Source organism: Triticum aestivum, chromosome 7D (assembly GCF_018294505.1).
Source record: "Triticum aestivum cultivar Chinese Spring chromosome 7D, IWGSC CS RefSeq v2.1, whole genome shotgun sequence".
In the NCBI taxonomy this organism is placed as follows: domain Eukaryota; kingdom Viridiplantae; phylum Streptophyta; class Magnoliopsida; order Poales; family Poaceae; genus Triticum; species Triticum aestivum.
The window spans coordinates 540,284,718-540,299,491 of NC_057814.1; the positions used below are offsets into that span (position 1 = coordinate 540,284,718).

The 14,774-nt window shown below is 53.0% G+C and overlaps 1 protein-coding gene across 1 annotated transcript in view; it reads left to right on the forward strand.

Moving 5' to 3' along the window:
* The first annotated feature begins 9,789 nt into the window (after positions 1-9,789).
* The window catches only part of LOC123171256 (uncharacterized), a 131,638-nt gene continuing 126,653 nt past the window's right edge, over positions 9,790-14,774 (forward strand). Inside the window, exons 1-3 of the mRNA XM_044588838.1 lie at positions 9,790-10,002; positions 10,633-10,681; positions 12,349-12,648. Coding sequence (XP_044444773.1) covers positions 9,790-10,002; positions 10,633-10,681; positions 12,349-12,648 — 562 coding nt within the window. The remainder of the gene's footprint in view (positions 10,003-10,632; positions 10,682-12,348; positions 12,649-14,774) is intronic.

Genomic DNA, 14,774 nt, shown 5'->3' on the forward strand with positions numbered 1-14,774 from the left:
AATCTCTCAAGCATTGACAGGTCATCCACAGCAGTAACCTCTTCTAGTTCAGGCTCTTCTTGTTTCGCCTGAGGGGTGAAGTCGGGTTCACTATCGTTGTCTACTTCAATGTTCTGAGGTGAAGTAGAGCGGTTCTTGAAGCGTTTTTTTGGAATGACGCGTTTCTTGGAAGAATTCTCCTTCATATGTGTCTGGGTTAATGTGAGGTTCATAATCATCTTCATTGGGGGGGTGGTCTAACACGTGGTGGCACTTCATAAACGACATCCCAACCTTTGAGATTAGGATCACTTTGACAGGCCCACGGTAGATAGAAAACTTGGGTTGCCTGTTGAGCCATAATATAGACATCGGGAATATCCAAATGGGTGCTTTGATTGATTTCCACTAGCCCTATATGTTCATGAGTCCTTCTAGTCTCCTTTGGCTGGAACCAATAACATTTGAAGACTACGACGTTTGGTGGGTTTGCACCATAGAATTGAAGTTCATAAATTGCTTCAACTCTTCCCTAATACTCGGTATCTCCTTCGCCGATAGCAGAGACACAACAATTTGTAGACTTTCGGTCGGCCATAGATAGCTCTTTGCCATAGGTACGAAAGCGATACCCGTTGATGTCGTATTTGTCAAATGAACAGACCTTATAGTCAAAACCATTAGCGACTTGTCTCAATTCGGCGGCCATAAGCTCTGAATTAGCCTACAAGTTTAATACGAAAGGGATTTTTGCATTAGCCACAAATTAGACGAAGAAATGAAATGTCTAATGGAAATTACCGTTTGTTTGAACCAAGAGATGAAACCGGGATAGCCGCCTCCATGCTTTGCCAGAAGCTCATACTCTTCGACGGAATCCTTTTGGATCACCGCTCCATACGAGAATATGGCGACGTATCGACTGTATCAAATTTATCCGGGAATAAGAGCAGTTCAAAGGAATTAGACGTTGCGAAACAATGTACCGAGAACTTACTCGATGTACGGCCGCACTTCTGTTAGGTTGGTGAAGATATACAATGAAATGATCTACCATTCTTCGAAATGCAACGTTAAGGAATTAGAAGCACCGACTGGTGCGAGATCCCCTTTGAATAGGCTGAGGTTGGATCGACCCTTTTTAGGTTCGTCAGCACTGTACCGAGGCTTCAGATTATGCAAATGACGATTTTTGGCTTCGTAGTGTACTGTCATGAAGTTTGCCGCCTCCTTAGTAATGAATGCCTCAGCCATCGATGCTTCAATTCTACGTTTATTTTTACATTTTGCTCGTAGCGTCTTCTGCATCCTCTCAGTGGCGTAGCACCAACGATTTTGCACGGGCCCCCCAATCTTGCCTTGGTTGGGAGATGCAAAATCAAGTGCTGCGTCGGATTAAAGAAGCTCGGTGGAAAGATCTTCTCTAACTTGCAGATCAACTCCGGCGCCAACTCTTCCATTTCTTCTTGCAGGCCAGGAAGAAATAGCTCAGCTCTGCCAGTACTAGCCATTCATCCTCAGGGATGAAGCCACGCAACATCACCGGCATTACTCGCTCAATCCATATGTGCCAATCATGACTCTTGAGACCAAATATCTTCAATTTATCAAGACTCGCTCCCCTCTTTAGATTCGCTGCATACCCATCGGGGAACATCAACTGTTGTTGCACCCACAAGATAATTTCCCTCATAGCTGGCCTTCCAAGATTGAACCATGCCTTTGGCTTCATCCAGTTCTACTTTCCTTTCGGTTCTTTCATGTTTTGTAACGGCCCATCACATAGCGCCTCCAGATCGACTCTAGCCTTAGTATTATCCTTTGACTTCCCATCTATGCCGAACAATGTACCAAAAAGTGCCTCGGCGATATTCTTCTCAGTGTGCATCACGTCGATGTTGTGTGGGCAAAGGAGGTCTTTGAAGTAAGGCAGATCCCACAAGCATGTCTTGTGAGTCCAGGCGTGTTTGGAATTATACCCCTTGAAATACCCTAGACGCTCTAGATCTGGCTCGAGAGCGTTTAATTGATCTAGTGTCTCTTGGCCTGTTAACGCAGGTGGTGCAGAGTTTTTGACAACTCTACCTCTGATGAAGTTCTTCTTGTCTTTCCTGAACTTATGGCGAGGATCCAGGAACTGTCTATGCATGTCGAAGCAAGAAAACTCGCAACCAGCCTGAAGCCAATGAAACTCAAGAGCTCCCTTGCATGTGGGGCACGGGAACCTTCCATGCACACACCAGCCAACAAATAGCGCATACATCGGCAAGTCATGCGTCGAGTACATGTACCATACACGCATTATGAAGTTCCGTTTGCTAAAGGCGTCATATGTCTTGAACCCATTAACCCAGGCTTCTTGCAATTCGTCCTTCAACGGCTGCATGTACACATTCATATTCTTCCCCGGATAGTTGGGCCCTGGAATTATCAACGTCAGGAAAATGTTCTTTCTTTCCATAATCTGTCTGGGGGGAGATTGAGTGCAAAGATAAATACGGGCCAACAACTGTATTGGGCTGCCGTCAGGCCAAACACACTGAACCCATTCGTGCTGATGCCAACTCGAGGATGCCTCGGATCTGCCGCTTTTTCATCATGTAATGCATCGAAGCTCTTCCATGCTTCACCGTCCGATGTGTGCACCATCATCGGCTTCTCATCTGCATCTAGTTGGGTTCTTTTGCCCGTTTTGTGCCATGTCATCTATCTTGCCGTCTCTTCAACCATGAAAAGACGTTGAAGTCTTGGTACGATTGGCATATACCGAAGAACATTAACGGGGATTTTGGTCTGCGTCTTCTCACCCATACCGTTGTCTACCACAAGATACCTGGATGACATGCAAATGGGACAATAGTTCAAGTCCGCACACTGAAGCCTAAATAAGGCACATCCTTTCTCACAGGCATGTATCTTCTCAAAGGGCATCTTAAGAGCATGGAGGATTTTGTCTGACTGGTACAGGTTTGCAGGTAGTACATGGCCTTTGGGTAGAAAACATCCAAATACTGTCATCATTGCGTCATAGCATTCTCTGCCCAAGTTGAATTGAACCTTCAGAGCCATTACTTGTGAGATGGCATCCAGGTGACAAAGCTCGGTGTGCTCGTGGAGAGGACGTTTTGAAGACTCCAATATTTCATTGAAGGCCTTTGCCGATTCCTCCATCTCATCGTCCGAGGCCCGAGCATCATCAAAGTCTTGCATCATGTCTTGCATCCCGGTACCATGCTCGTCGGTGCGACGATGAAGCACCTCAGCTCTGGCACGTTGGGCAGACTCGCCATGAAATGTCCACACCGTATAATGTGGCGTAAAACCCCACTTCTGCAGGTGTTTGCCTATTTCACCCTCTGTCCTCTTGTGCCAATTGTTGCACATGGCGCAGGGGCACCATGTTGTCCTCTGGCCATTTGCAAATGCGGCTCTCAGAAACCTCTTGGTTTTTGTTAACCATTCAATGCTCATGTCTTTCTGACTAGTGTGACCGGTGTACATCCACGCACGATCAGTCATCTTGCCTAGCTACTGGACACATAAGAAATATATATATATATATATATATATATATATATATATATATATATATATCAGCATGTATATATTCATCAGTTAATGGAGTTTGTCACTTTTATTACGTTCATGCAACCTAGACGCTAATAGGTAAAGATAGGTCCTAGTCCCACCCGACTATGTGTAGATTGGGTTCGTTTTCCCATGCTCCGCTCCGGATCCGATGCAAAATTTCGGCTGCACCTCCCCGCTGTTCTCCTGATACACGTCTTGGCAATAAGTAGAGAGGATGTGTACCCAGAGAACAGCAGGGAGGCACTGACAAAATTCTGCATCTGATCCCGAGCAGAGCATATGGGAAAATGAACCCAATCTACACATACTCGGGCTGTCCATGGATAATGTTGGACAATTCAAAAGAATCACGGTTATAAATATGCAAATGCATGCATATTTATAGATGTAACCCTTTCAAACAGGAGACGCATAGTGGTCACGCATACTGATGATTGAAGACACCTATAGCTAGCAAGTTTCATCGGCACGAAGACCGGGACAGAGCAAATCAAGGGGGGAGGAGATGTCATTTGTGCTAACCCACGAACGCAGGGGCGGAGCTCGTCGAACACTAGACCCTCGTAGCGACGAAAAAACTGCACATTTAAACCGAAAGATGAGTTTCATAGCAATATTGTTTTTTCCGTCAACCTAACTAAATATTTACAACAGGATGAGCGGGTTAGGGGTTCCTCGGCGTCGATAGAACCCTAAATAGCAAGTATCATCGGTGCAAGATACATGAGGCGCTCGGCGTTGAACACTAGATCCACGTCCCACAAGTGACGCCGATGACGGTCGAACACCTTGGCAAATTTGTCTGGCAGCCTCTGCGATGAGGATTAAAGCCAAGTTTTGAAATTTCAAAAAAACAAAACCAACTTGAGTTAGTTTGGGTGTTTCAAGTTTCAACACTTAGCTTACAATTGTCATCTTACTCTGCCAGACAAATTCGCCAAGGTGTTCGACCGCCATCAACGCAGAGAACTGTTGCCGCGGGACGCAGGACCCCTGTGTCACTTGTGGGACATGGATGTAGTATTCGACACCGACGACCACATGTATCTTGCACTGACGATACTTGCTATTTAGGGTACCATCGACACCGAGGAACCCCTTAACCCGCTCGTCCCCGGGTAAACTAAATTAGCATGCATTCAATAAGCAAAACTACATCATCTCTTGCGTCCGTACATCGTCAAATATTATCACTAATAGATCTCGAATAGCATCATACATATAGCAGCGCTAATACAGCTAGAACTGTAGCGAACGACGGGTATCGGCGCGGGTGGTGGACACCCAAAGAGAAGGAACCATCACAGGATCATAGCTCCAGTGAGATCCCTGAAGAACCTGCCAGGTATTGTCGAACCTGCCCTCCAACGCAACCATTTAGCGACGGACGTGCTCGTCCTCCTCGCTGACATGGTGACGTACCACCTCCGCGGTGTCCGAAAGCCTCGGCACCGTCACTGGCCCACGCGACCGCCACCAAACAAGGTTCGGGTCAACGACGGGCTGGCTCCTCACCAAGCTGCACCCCCCGGAAGGTAGAACCTCACAGTACCAGCCCGGCGGAGCCCAGTCTCGGACATGGCCCCTCAGATCAAGCAGGCCTCCTCCGCTGAGTCGATGACGAGGATGCGGGATAGGCATCGTCGACGTCGATGCGGGAATAAATGCTTGAACTAAAAAATAACAACAAATTTCACATGTTCAAAATAAACCAGAAACTTAACCTAAAGTAAACTAAACCTAAACTAAACTATCTAAACTAAACCTAAACTAAACTAACTAAACTAAACTAAATAAACTAAACTAAACAATAAACTTAACCTAAACAAAACTAAACTAAACAAAACCTAAACTAAATTATACTAAACCTAATTAAACTAAATTAAAAACATAAAAAAGAACGTCTCAGCTTGGAGCGGCAAGGGCGGCGAGGCGGGGCGGCGAGGCGGGGCGGCCGGGGCGGCGCGACGGGGCGGGGCCGACGCGGCCTGTTGGGGCGACTGGGGCGGCAAGGAGGCCCGGGCCGGCGCGGACAGGACGACGCGAAGCGGAGCGGCCCGGCGCGGTGAGGTGGGGCGGCTGGGGCGGGGCGGGGCAGCCGGGACGGCGCAGCGAGGGGGCGACCGGGGCGGGGCGGCAGTGCGGGGTTGGGATGAGGGGAGAGGGAAAGAGAGGGGCAGGGAGCGAGGGGGTTTTGTAACATATAGGGCACAGCTCTTTGCCGTCCGCTAGCTGACGGCAAAGAGCCTAGCTAACGGACGTTAGAACGGCCACTTTCTTTGCCATCCGCTAGCTTACGACAAAGTATCTTTGCCATCAGCTAGCTGACGGCAAAGAAAGTGGCCGTTAGCTGCCCCTCGCTAGCAGCCCACCCTGCCTCTTTGCCGTCCACTAGCGGACGACAAAGGTTCTATGCTGTAAGCTAGCTAACGGCAAAGATGGGGCTGACAGCAAACACTTTATTTGCCGTCAGCTGCTTCTTTGCCATCAGTTTTCCTCAAGCTGATGGCAAAGACGCTCTTTGCTGTCAGCTAGCTGACGGCAAAGAACCGGCTGACGGCAAAGCTTCAGATTCCAGTAGTGAGGGTCGTTTGAGAGAGACTATCTTCATCCTATGCCTCCCATAGATTGATAAACCTTAGGTCATCCACTTGAGGGAAAATTGCTACTGTCCTACAAAACTCTGCGCTTGGAGGCCCAACACGTGTCTACAAGAATAAAGTTGCGTAGTCGACATCAGTATCTCCCTGCTAAACTTATAGCAAGGTACACATCAGGTCTGGTACACAACATAGCATACATGATAAAACCTATGGCTGAGGCATAGGGAATGACTTTCATTTTCTCTCTATCTTCTGCAGTGGTTGGGCATTGAGTCTGACTCAACTTCACACCTTGTAATACAGGCAAGAACCCTTTCTTTGACAGATCCATTTTGAATTTCTTCAAAACTTTATCAAGGAATGTGCTTTGTGAAAGTCCTATTAAGTGTCTTGATCTATCTCTATAGATCCCGATGCCCAATATATAAGCGGCTTCACCGAGGTCTTTCATTTAAAAACTGTTATTCAAGTATCCTTTTATGCTATCCAGAAATTCTACATCATTTCAATCAACAATATGTCATCCACATATAATATTAGAAATGCTACAGAGCTCCCACTCACTTTCTTGTAAATAGGCTTCTCCGAAAGTCTGTATAATACCATATGCTTTGATCACCTCAACAAAGCGTATATTCCAACTCCGAGATGCTTGCACCAGTCCATCAATGGATCGATGGAGCTTGCACACTTTGTTAGCACCTTTAGGATCGACAAAACCTTCTGGTTGCATCATATACAACTCTTCTTTAAGAAATTCCTTAAGGAATGCAATTTTGACGTCCATTTGCCAGATTTCATAATCATAAAATGCGGCAATTGCTAACATTATTCAGACAGACTTAAGCACCGCTGCGGGTGAGAAAGTCTCATCATAGTCAACTCCTTGAACTTGTCGAAAACCTTTCGCGACAAGTCGAGCTTTGTAGACAGTAACATTACCATCAGCGTCACTCTTCTTCTTGAAGATCCATTTATTCTCTATGGCTCGCCGATCATCGGGCAAGTCAACCAAAGTCCACACTTTGTTCTCATACATGGATCCTATCTCAGATTTCATGGCCTCAAGCCATTTATCGGAATCTGGGCTCATCATAGCTTCTTCGCAGTTCGTAGGTTCGTCATGGTCTAGTAACATGGCTTCCAGAATAGGATTACCGTACCACTCTGGTGCGGAATGTGCTCTGGTTGACCTACGAGGTTCGGTAGTAACTTGATATGAAGTTTCATGATCATCATCATTAGCTTCCTCTCTAGTTGGTGTAGGTATCACGGGAACGGTTTTCTGTGATGAGTTACTTTCCAATTCGAGAGAAGGTATAATTACATCATCAAGTTATACTTTCCTCCCACTCACTTCTTTTGAGAAAAACTCCTTCTCTACAAAGTTTCCATTCTTGGTAACAAAGATCTTGACTTTGGATCTGTGGTAGAAGGTGTACCCAATTGTTTCCTTAGGGTATCCTATGAAGATGCGCTTCTCCGATTTGGGTTCGGGCTTATCAGGCGGAAGCCTTTTGACATAAGTGTCGCAACGCCAAACTTTAAGAAACGACAACTTAGGTTTCTTGCCAAACCATAGTTCATACGGTGTTGTCTCAACGGATTTAGACGGTGCCCTATTTAACGTGAATGCAGATGTCTCTAATGCATAACCCCAAAATGATAGTGGTAAATCGGTACGAGACATCATAGATCGCACCATATCTAATAAAGTACGGTTACAATGTTCGGACACACAATTACGCTGTGGTGTTCCAGGTGGCATGAGTTGTGAAACTATTGCACATTGTTTTAAATGAAGGCCAAACTCGTAACTCAAATATTCGCCTCCGCGATCAGATCGTAGAAACTTTATTTTCTTGTTACGATGATTCTCTACTTCACTCTGAAATTCTTTGAACTTTTCAAATGTTTCAGACTTGTGTTTTATCAAGTAGATATACCCATATGTGCTCAAATCATCTGTGAAGGTAAGAAAATAACAATACCCGCCGCGAGCTTCAACACTCATCGGATCGCCTACATCAGTATTGTCGGTGGGAAACGACACCTATGGGATCACAAGAATCCCTACTACGGTTGCCGGGGCGCCGGGTTGCAAGAAGAGCAGGACTAGTAATCAACACAAGGATCGTTTACCCAGGTTCGGGCCGCGAGGATGCATAAAACCCTAGTCCTGCTTTGGTGGATGTATTGAGTGTCCTTGAGCCTTCCAACTAGCTACGGTGGCTGGGTCATTCCAAAGAGCCAAATCCTTCTCCAGTACGCCATGGGCCTCCTTTTATAGTCGAAAGGGGCTGCCACACTGGCACACAGGAGGTGGAAAGGCGTACAGTGCTATGAGCTTATCACTTGTATTACAGCACAAGACGCATTTAATGCACCGCTTAGGTGTCCCCTTGCTTTATTGGGGACGGGAGCGAGGCCCGTCCCGTCCGTCGCCGCTCCTCCTTGCTTCGACACACGCGCTAGCCAGCGATGCATGCGGTGCCATGTAGGCAGGTAGGTAGCTAAGGTGGCGCGGTGGCAAAGTCTTCACGAAGGTCTGCATGCCCCCACGCAGGCCCTTGCTGAGTTGGCCTGGGAGCTGCATGTTGCCACGCAGGTGCCTGCCCAGCTGGTTGGGCTGGCAGCTGCATGCGAACGGCGGTGGAGACTTGGCTGGTGCGGGACTGGAGGTGGCCTTGCTGGCACCCTTGGCGAGGGCCTTGCCGGGTGGCCCGGCAAGGGCCTCGCCGTGGCGTGCTGTTGTCCCCGGCAAGGATCTTGCTGGGGGTCTTGTCGCTTTCCTCGGCAAGGATCCTGCCGAGGGTTGCCGTCTTCTGGTCCTCATCTTGATCTCATATATCTATGGTCTTGACAAAGATCTGCATGCCACCACAGAGGTGCCTCCCGAGCCCTGGTCCAACCGCAGTTAGTTGGGTTGGAACCCGCGGGCTCAAGGGTGGCTCGCTCTATTGGTGTTTGGGCAAGTTGCCCCAGCAAGGTTCTTGTCTGGGCCGCGGAGGCCTGCCCTGGCAAGGGCGTTGCCGGGGGACTCCACCCCGCCCCTTTGCTGTCTTGCGTTTCTGGTCTTGGCGTTGTCGTGGTTGTCTTGGGTTTTGGCCTCTCTTGCTCCCCTCCTCTGCCCTTCTTAGTGTGGCTGTGGCGCGTGGCTCCGACTGCCTGCGCACAAGTAAAGGGGTACAAAGGTGTGCCCCTAATTTTGCACACCGACAGGAACCCCCGGGACTGGGCCATATATAAGCGCGACACGTTGTTGGGCCAGGCCCAAAACGGTGCGCGGGCAGGCGGGGCGGATTTTACCGCAGTAACTGCTCATCCGCTGCACTTCCCCACGACCCGCGCGCGACGTGGAGGGTCGTGCGTGACGTGGGGGTCATGCGTGATGCGGTTTCTGCACGCATGCGTCACGTCGCAGTTAATGGGAAAGGAGGCGGCCCGCGCCTTCCTCGTAAAAAGGAATAACCGCGGGCGTGCTGCTCACTTTACCCCTTCCGTGCCTTCTTCCAATCTCAGAGCCGCCACCCCCTTCTCCTTCCTCCGTAAGCTTCGCTCTTGCTTGTCACTGCCATGTCCCCGTCGTCTTCTGTCTCTTGCTCCCCTAGCCGCCATGGCGCCCAAATCCACCAAGGGCAAGGCCAAGGACGCCGGAGTGACGGAGCCGCCGGAGAATGCACTGGCGGCGCAGCGGACGCAGCTCGCCTGCTTCCCCTTGACGGTCGACATGTTCGAGCTCCGGGAGGCCTTAAACCCCTTGTGGGGGGGTCAAGACGGGGGGGAGAAGACGGGGCATCCAGCCACGCGCGTCGTCTACTCCAAATCGGTACCCTTTCTTCGTCGACTACTTCTCCTGCGGGCTCTGTCCCCCTTCTCTGATTTCTTCAGCGACGTCATGCACACCTATGGCTTTCACCTTTTGGATTTTACTCCAAATGCCGTGGTGTGCATGGCTCTTTTCGCGCACCTCTGCGAGGGCTTCGCTGGGGTGAACCCCAACACGGTGCTCTTCCGCCACTACTTCTCCCCTCGGATCCAACCGGGGGGCGCCATCTCTGGCTGCATCACCTGGATCCCACGGTCCAAGGGGGCATACCCGGAGGGCGCCATGAAGGAGAGGTGGGAGGAATGGCGGGGCCGGTGGTGCTGGATCGAGGAGAAGGACCCGCCGGCGTTTTGTGAGGTTCGCCAGGCGCTGCCGGCCCGTAGGAGCGACTGGGGCGATGTCGACGCCAACAACGAGAAGCTCATGATCGCCACCACCAGGATCCTTCGGCTTACCAAGGCTGGGCTCACCCTCAAGATGATCGGGGCGGATTTCATCCGCCGCTGGATCTCTCCCCTGCACAACAAGGGGAGGCCGGCCTGGCTCTTCACGAACGCCGCCGACATCATGAGGCTTCGCCCCGACCTCGACCACAACTTCACAGTGATGGGGCACGCTCACTTCTGCCAGCGGCTCTTCCAGCTCAACGTGAACCGCGGCGTCGAGGTCGAGCGGACTGGCAAGGCCGCGAGGGCCGCCGCAAAGGCCGGCAAGGCCGCCAAGGGGCCCTTGTTCGAGTTGCCGGCAGGAGTGGTCCCGCTGAGCAACAACTCACGCCGGACCGAGATCATTGCCATGATGCCGGACTTCAACGCCCATGGCCTTGATCCCAGCTGGGTCGAGCCGGAGGAGATTAAGGTGCAGGAGTTCTTCGACACCTTGCATGAGGGGTACATCACCGCTGAGCCGAGGCTTGTCCAGGACACCACCCAGGCGGAGCTTGACTACATTCCCGCCAGGGCGATGGAGGCGAAGCTTGCCGAGGAGGCCGGCAGCGCCAGTGGCGTGGAGGACAGGGCTGCGACGGCCGCCGAGGAGGAGCTCGCCCGGTGGGCGGAGGCCGCTGGGGAGGCCAGCAGCGCCGGCACCGAGGCTCCTCTTGTTGAGGATGCGGCCGACGAGTCGTCATCGGAGGAGGCCGGAGCTGTTGATCCTCCGGCCACGGGGAGAGGGCGAGTCCTGCGGTGGGCCACTTCTGGCGAGCCGGTATGGCCCGTCAAGGCCGCACGGCGGCCAATGTCTCCGGAGGAGTCCGCACGTCAGCCGAGGGCCGCGGTGGCGAAGAAGGTGGTGAGGGCCACTGTGGCGAAGAAGAAAGCATCTGCCTCCTCTTCGTCCAAGCGCGCCCAGACTCTACCCTCCTCCCCTCCTCCGGCAGACGTCAACGCGGGGGTCACCTTTGACTTCGTGTCACTCAGCCCCAGAAGAAAGAGGAAGGCAACAGAGGAGGAGGTGGACGTCGAGTGAGTATCTTGTTCCTCTCTCTCATCTCCGTCTCCTCAATCTGTGCCGCTTGTGTTGATTTGTTTCCGCCTTCGCAGGGACGCGGAGACACTGGCCCAGAGGGTGAAGAGGGCCAAGGCCTCGGCGGGCGGCCAGCCACCGGCGGGTACTTCGAGGGCGCCATTGGTGGTGCTGAGCAGCCCGGACAGCAGCCCCCGGCACAGCCCCTAGCGTAAGTCCATCACTCTCCCCTCGTCGACATGTGTCGGGGGTATGACGCTTTGGTACTGACCTTCTCGGGTGAGCAGGAGGAGAGCAGCGGCATGAGGAGCCACAGAGGGCTACTCCCAACACGCCGCCCCCATCGACCACGCCGCCCCGAGGGGCGTCCCCGGCAAGGGCGCCGAGCACCGACCCCATGCATATGGAGGAGGAGGAGGAGAACTCGGGCGGCGGTGGCTTCGCCTCGGCGCCAAACGTTGGCGGGGAAGGGACTTCTGCTTCCTAGCCTGGCACTGATAAGTTGTTCGCCTTTCGTCGCCGTTCCTTTTTGCTTTTGACCCTTGGTCTTGGCCTTTCCTCACTCCCTCCTTTGGTGCCCAGATCCCTCCTCGGCGGACCTAGTGGACACCATTATCTAGGACGTCGCCAAGGCCACCGTGGCGGAGGCCGAGGAGATCACCGCCGAGGAGGCCTCCAAGGGCGTTGCTGAGGACGCCGCCAAGGGGCCTGCCGAGGAGCCCGGCAAGGCCACCGCCGAGGAGGACGGCAAGGGACTTGCCGGGGAGGCCGGCAAGGCCGCCGCCGAGGAGGAGGTGGTCGATGACCAGCCTTCCTCCTCCGCCGCCTCTGGCTCCGGCAAGTACCTGAGGGTGAGTGACGACTTCTTCGTCCACCTTCCAGGTGCGTCGAGCACCAGGACGCCCGTCGAGGGAGAGATGTTTGAAGATGAAGTGCTTGCCGCCGCCAGGCTTGAAGTCGTCGATGAGCCGAGGGCAGGTGGCGACGGCTCCCAGGAGGAGCGGATCCTCCAGGCCATGGGTGCCAACTTTCGGAGGCTCCAAGCACTCCACCGCACCCGCCTGGACAAGGCCAAGTCCAGGATGGCAACGGTGGACCAAGCGGAGGCGGAACTCAAGGTGCGCATCGCCGAGGCGCAGGCTTGGTTCGGCCAAGCTAGCGAAGAGCTGAAGACCGCCCAGGGCAAGCTGGCCAAGCGCGACGTGGAGCTCACCATGAAGCTGGCCGACATCGAGAAGGCCCAGGAGACGGCGTAGGGCTTGGCCGCGGCAGCCGAGGCCGCCCGGACCCAGCACCAGGCCGCGCTGAACTCCCAGGAGGAGGACCTCGCCAAGCGCGAGGTGGACCTCGACGCCAAACTCCGTGCCAAGGACAAGGAGGTGGAGAAGCTTGCCGCGCAGCGGACCCAAGAGCTGGAGTAGAGGCACAAAGTGACACTCGATGCCAGGCTCTGGTTCACGCCGACAAGGTGAAGGAGCTAGATGTGGAGCGGGATGAGCTGAAGGAGCAGGCCCTGAAGCTGTCCCAGGAGAAGGACACGCTCAACAGCGCCGTGACGGAGGCGCAGGGCGTGGCCGTCAGCAGGGTCGGGGAGCTCTCCGAGGCCAACAACTCCATCAAAGACCTCAAGCTGAAGTTGGAGGGTCTCGAGAAGATGCTGTCGGAGTCCAGGGCCTGGGAAGGGACCCTGACCAAAAACCTGGAGACCGAGAAGCAGCTGCAGAAAAACGAGGCCCTCAACTTCAAGGAGCATGTGGAGGGCGAGAACCGCTGGCTCGATCGCCTCGCCACCGTTGCCAACCAGGCCGCCGCGCAGCTGGCCACCATGGGGACGTCGGACGTGAGGTATGCGCCGGAGCAGAGTGTGAGGGCCAACTGCAGCCTGACCCTGTTCTTTGAGAAGGTCATCGGTGTTTTGGAGCGGCTTCACGCCAACCGGGCGGTCTCGCTGGCCGACGAGGCCCGGAGGCTTTGCCAGGGCGCCATGACCAAGGTTCTCACCAAGGTGGCGTACTGGTACCCCGACCTCGACTTCGGCGCCACGCTGGAGAGCTTGCCGGAGGATACTGACCTCGCGCCGCTCAGGGAGCGGATCAAGCCCGTCATCAGCGGTGTCAGCGAAATTCTGAGGGTGGAGGGCCAGCGCCGGGATTAGGCACCCCATTTCTTTTTGTTGCTGCAAGTTCACAACCAAGACGATTTTATCTTTAGTTAGAACTGCGGCAACAGGAAATGTAATATGACTTCTGCAGTACTTTGATATTATGCACGTTATTTTCCTGTTCGATTTTCATTTGTATGTCCACCATTCGTAACTGGGTAGGCCCGCCGGCGCGTAAACCCAGGGCGGCGTCTTGGGGACGGATCCCCATTGGCGTGCCGGGTGTGCTTGCTGCCGGGCGAACCACCTTACCACCCTTAACGCGGCTGCCCAAACTGTCGAGCTTAACTCGAGTCAGAATCGTGAGCGTTGCCAGGTGCGGAAGGCTACCCCGCCACTCTTGACACGGCTGCTTGAGCTGTTGAGCGGACTCGAAACAGAACAAGGGCATTGCCAATCGCGGGAGGGCCCCTTTGCATGCAGGTTTTCCATACATAGGCAGGATCTCTGAGGATGATAACCTTATATAAAAAAGGAAATACTCAAAGGTTCGGCATGACTTAGATTTCTTGTCGCCGCTCTGGCGCCCTTCGCGCCAGCAGGTAGCGCTGTCCTTTTGGCCGTCTTCTTCTTGGGAGCCATGGCGATGAAGAAACGCTAGGCTAACTACTAGAACAGATTCTCACAATTGCTCCCCCTACCTGGCGCGCCAAAGATGTCGGTGGGGAACGACACCTATGGGATCACAAGAATCCCTACTACAGTTGCCAGGGGGCAGGGTTGCAAGAAGAGCAGGATTAGTAATCAGCACAAGGATCGTTTACCTAGGTTCGGGCCGCGAGGATGCATAAAACCCTAGTCCTGCTTTGGTGGATGTATTGAGTGTCCTTGAGCCTTCCAACTAGCTACGGTGGCTGGGTCGTTCCAAAGAGCCGAATCCTTCTCCAGTACGCCATGGGCCTCCTTTTATAGTCGAAAGGGGCTGCCACAGTGGCACACAGGAGGTGGAAAGGCGTACAGTGCTACGAGCTTATCGCTCGTATTACAGGACAAGACGCATTTAATGCACCGCTTAGGTGTCCCCTTGCTTTATTGGGGACGGGAACGAGGCCCGTCCCGTCCGTCGCCGCTCCTCCTTGCTTCGACACGCGCCCTGGCCAGCGATGCATGCGGCGCCATGTAGGCAGGTAGGCAGCTGAGGTGGCGC